At 44.1% G+C, this 4,766-nt stretch overlaps 1 protein-coding gene across 1 annotated transcript; it reads left to right on the plus strand.

Annotated features, from left to right (window-relative positions):
- Positions 1 to 2,468: 2,468 nt before the first annotated feature.
- T265_02485 (hypothetical protein) lies at positions 2,469 to 3,620 on the plus strand (the record flags this gene model as incomplete). The annotated part of the gene is made up of 1 exon (XM_009166734.1): positions 2,469 to 3,620. The coding sequence occupies one exon, from the start codon at positions 2,469 to 2,471 to the stop codon at positions 3,618 to 3,620; it is 1,152 nt and encodes a 383-aa protein (XP_009164998.1).
- Positions 3,621 to 4,766: the final 1,146 nt, after the last annotated feature.

Consider the following 4,766-nt stretch of genomic DNA (forward strand, 5'->3'; position numbering starts at 1 on the left):
TACAGTTGCTCATTTGTCAACAAGAAGCAGCGCAGCGCAAAACGGAGGGTCCTCGTAGGATGCGAGTAGTTCATTTCTTCCGGTTAACAGCATGTCGAAACTCAACCGACTGAGTCACCTTTATACCCATAGAACGACCACCAAATTTTCAAAGCATGACATTCGTTTGTACAAAGTAGTTTACCTCTGTATTCACTTCTTATCTTGGTATACCTATGGAGGAAGTAACCGTACTTTGTTTTCAAAAAAATAGATATCCTACGAGAGGGCTTTGTTTCAAAGGTGAACATGTTTCCGAAAATTCTCTCCAATATGAATGGATTCGGTTGGCCGCCTAAACTATTTGCTTAACCTGCACGTAGGTCGTTGGACTGTTTCTATGTCCATGTAGGTCAACCGTATCAGAGGCCTGTCGTTTTTCTAATCGGCAGACCATCGGATTAGTCACACTAGATTTGGTCGATTTACGTTCATTCGTTTACGACTCTGTCGAAATCGACTCTGCAGAAGTCGATGGCTACAACCATCGCTCCGCTGGAACTAATTTGAGCCATAGTCAGGGCTTCGTTACTAATCAACTCGGTCGATTTTTCGGCGGTTAAGTGAACAGTTCACACTTGCTGATTTGAGCGTGATTGTCGGGAAAATTTTCCCTAACTTGGTCGACCTAATGGCTCGCAGAGCTTTGGGGGTCCAGGCGATGTCGCTATGCAAGTAGAACAATCAATGAAGTTGGTGAATTATTCGCAGTTAAACGTTTGTTCATTTGACTATGACGGCTCGTAAATATTACTTCACCATAACTGTACTAGAGTTCCCCACGGGTAGAGTAGGTGCCCAGAGTCAATTTTCAGCGCAGTTTTTGGATTAGGAAGAATCGTAAGTACATTCACCCCCAAGTAATAAAACGGTGATTCCGGTTTTGTGCAAGCCCCATTGACCGGGTGGTGAGGGCTGCTGGGACTTCGTCATTCCAGATATGCGCTTTCAAACACACTGACCTTGCAGCACATCAAGTGGGACATTTTAGTTGTGCAGACTAGTAAAACTTTTCTGTCTGAATGCAGCGAATCGATTTCTAGGAAGACAGAATCCACATATATGCACTGTGAATTGAAATCCAGTTCTAGCACTTCGGAAAACCTGATGTTACAGCGGGTCAGTTCTGGATGTGTATATGAAACTTACCGGTGAAACTAGGTCCCATAACACAAAAAGTGAGCCAAATAAATTCGAAGTGGCAGTAAAGAAAAACGGGCAAACTGGGAACCCAAATCATAGACAAAATCGCGGAAAACATTTGGTTCCTGAAGGAGACTACTTGCAAGTTTGCTGAAAACTTTCATAACTCAGGAGTTATTTCCATTAGGAAAATATGATGCGGTATATCTAGAATCGTACCAACTGAAACATGAGGCGGCGCTTCTGCAGCACATTCAGTTGAAGAATATCATAAACGAGAGAGTCGGTCGGGATTCACTTGAGTCTCCCGTCAAAATCAAACTGGCTTGAAAATGGGAATATTTGACGAACATCTGGACCCAAACACATATAGGTTTCCCCATCGACCCAATACTTGTTCACCCTCCCTAGCACACAAAAATCCCTCGGCCGACACACAACAGAGATTTAGCTTGACTTAGCTGACTGGTTCTCCTTCCGCCTTAAATCTCCACCAATCTCGGAACCTAGTCACTTGGCGTGACGAAGCTTTTGTGTCAAAAGTGGAACGTTGCCCAGCAGTAAATCTACCGATTGTCACCAAACTTTTTCGAAAAACATCTGGTTCTCGTAAACCTGGGCCATGTGACTTGCTCGGACTGCAACGAGGACTTTCTAGTAACCACATACCCCACACATACACATGTATACATGCACGCGCAATTTGTCAGTCCACTTATCTCTGAACTCCGTCAACCTTGTATGCTTATGGACCGTCCTCAGATCGAATATTACCAGAAAACAAGTCTGATCATTCATTTTTATACTTGATACTTGAGCTGGGTTAGCGATTGGGACCGGTGAGCCGAGTGCGAGTAATATACACATCTAATAAACTAAATATGACTGAATCTCGAAGGTCTTTACCGAATAACCATCGTTTCAATATATTAAAAGAATTGGACTGTCTTTCTTGATCACTCACACACTGTAGCATACGCAGGTAGCCGATTTCTTTCTGTCAGCAATGAACAAGTTGCTGGTTGTCTTGGTTCACTCATGTAGAATACCCACGCTTTCCAGATAAATAGATGTGTGCAATGCTGCTCGAACGGATGGTCATTGATCTGTTTGCCGCCGAGCTTGGCAATTAGATTGCAACCAGTTCCTGCCCAGCCGGGGATACATCATCAGTGCGCAGTTGAGTGAGGGTTACCTAGATTGAATATGGCATTGCTTGGTAAGCCCTTCTCTCAAATGTTTCACTCATCTTCAGGATATTATTGGGAACAGTTTGAACATCGACGATGCTGCTCATAATGAGTCAAGGAAATTCAGATAATCAAGCGACGTCACTAAAATTCATCAAAGCCCTGGTCCTGATCTCTTGTATCGGCGTGGTGATCACTTTGTTGCAGCATTTCAACTCAATTCAGATCATTCACTTTGTGTTTGCTGGGAGACCGGACAATACATCTGGCATCCCAAGCATAGACCCAGATGATTTCCGCGTCTTTCCTTCTCAGTCCTCACCGAAAGTGTCTGCATCCCTAGTTGATCTGGAATCGCTCGACTGGCCCGAAGACCCAGTTGCAGCGCATCCAGCAAGGAATACAAATCTCCGAGGGGAATTCCTTCCACTTCCTCCAGCCTATGAACCAGTGATGAGCGACGCACAACGAAAACTAACCAGAAGACTGCTACATACATTCTCCGAAACCATGTTTGCCAATGGTTTGGGGGACCGGTTCATGTTGTACGGTGGGACACTATTGGGTTCCTATCGACATCATGATTTTATTCCATGGGACGATGATGCTGATGTTCTTGTGGATGTGTCAATTCGAGACAAAGTTAGACAAATTCTGTTCAAACTCCGTCCTCACTACAATCTTTATACCAGTGAACCCAGGGACAAACTTTATGGACCGCTCATTAACCAAGCGGAGAAAGAGCTGGATGTAGAAAAAAGTCGACCCGTACGCATGTATGGATGGCCTTTCATGGACATTTGTTATTTCACATCAAACGGAACGCATGTGAAGGATATTGCTTCATCACCCGCACAGCGTTTCATCTGGCCGCATGAAATAGTGTTTCCGCTGTATTTCCGACCGTTCGGTAGACACTGGTTCCCTGCACCGCGAGATACATGGCTTTTCAACCGCATAAAATATGGATTAGTCGAACGCTGTTTGAAATTTGGCTATTCACATGTAAGAGAGGCTAACGCGAAATTCGCCGCTGTGATGTGTCGCCAGTTGGCGCACAAATATCCATTTGTTGAACACACTCCTTGTCGCGGTGTAAGTAGTAAGCAAACAGAAATGAATTTTGATATGGTTGTGGCTGAAGAGAGACTCGTGTTGCACGTTAACTCGAATTATACCCGTACCTACCATTCTCTGTGCCTGGCTGTTCCAAGGAATCGTGTGAAAACCCAGATAGTCTTTGTCTGATTGACGATAAAGTTCTATTTCACGTTTTGAATGCCGCATTTTTGTGAGTCCCCTTTCTAATTTTGACCTTTTACACCATGTTCTTAACTCTGGTTGTAAGCACCCTAAGCACAGTCGGTCTGTATACATTTTCTATATGCTAGTTTTCTATTGTTATTGATCTGTATTTGTGAGGTATATCTCAACTTTTAAGCTTCAGGTTGCCGGCAACCGGGATAACCGTTATCACGCAACATTGGAAGCGACTATAAACTATTAAGAAGTGTTGTTTTGTTGATTGGAAATACACTTTAGCCACACATACGACGCTAAAGCGGGAGTGGAGTGCTACTGAAATCGGACACCAAGCCACCCCCCCCAAAACCCGCACGATGACACGTATAGTGCAAACAACAAACACATTTCTATTTCAGCATTGCAGAGAAACTTTTTGAGAAAATAGAAATTAGTTTGTCTCGCATGGCTGCGGGTTTTCGGTTTGTTGATCCTGGTGAGCTTTTTTCAGGAAGCTTGTGACAGTGTACATCTCGTCCGTCTTTCCTCACTCAAAAATGCTAGTCTTGTTCCCACTCCTGCTTACACCTGCTCTAGGCCGCTCTCGCAGTCAGTTCCTTCGTCTTGTATGATATCAACAGTGTGTTTCCTTTATTCGGCTGTAACGTCAAGCTACCTAGAGGAAGTGCGGGAGCTGAGACACTGCTAGGTTGCTCAAGCCTAGACAGGCGTGGTCGAGATGCTGAGGTTAGGTTTGAACCACATCTTTTCCGGCCGGTAGGTCCGTGCCTTGACCAATCAGCTATCTCGAGCTCCAACGGCGTTTTAATCTTGAACCTCTTTTTCTGTCTTTACTGATAGATCTGTTTTAGCCTTACCAGGCAGAGGTCCTTTGCTTGGGCATCACTGCAGCTTCAGGGTACAAGTTTCGAGTCTTATGGTTTTAAATTCATACCAGCTTTAAAATACTCGCCAAAGCTTTTTTCTACTAGAAATCCTGAACTAGGGTCTGACAACACCAAACAAAGTACGTGTCTTCAACTTTTGGACACTCTAAAGTCAGTCTATGAAGCGAAGCCCTATTATCTGGCAGGTATGCACCACATTGTCTCCGCATAAGTTCCAAAATCCTCTATCTTAATGTCCTTCAAG

Source organism: Opisthorchis viverrini (genome assembly GCF_000715545.1).
Source record: "Opisthorchis viverrini unplaced genomic scaffold opera_v5_30, whole genome shotgun sequence".
NCBI lineage: Eukaryota > Metazoa > Platyhelminthes > Trematoda > Opisthorchiida > Opisthorchiidae > Opisthorchis > Opisthorchis viverrini.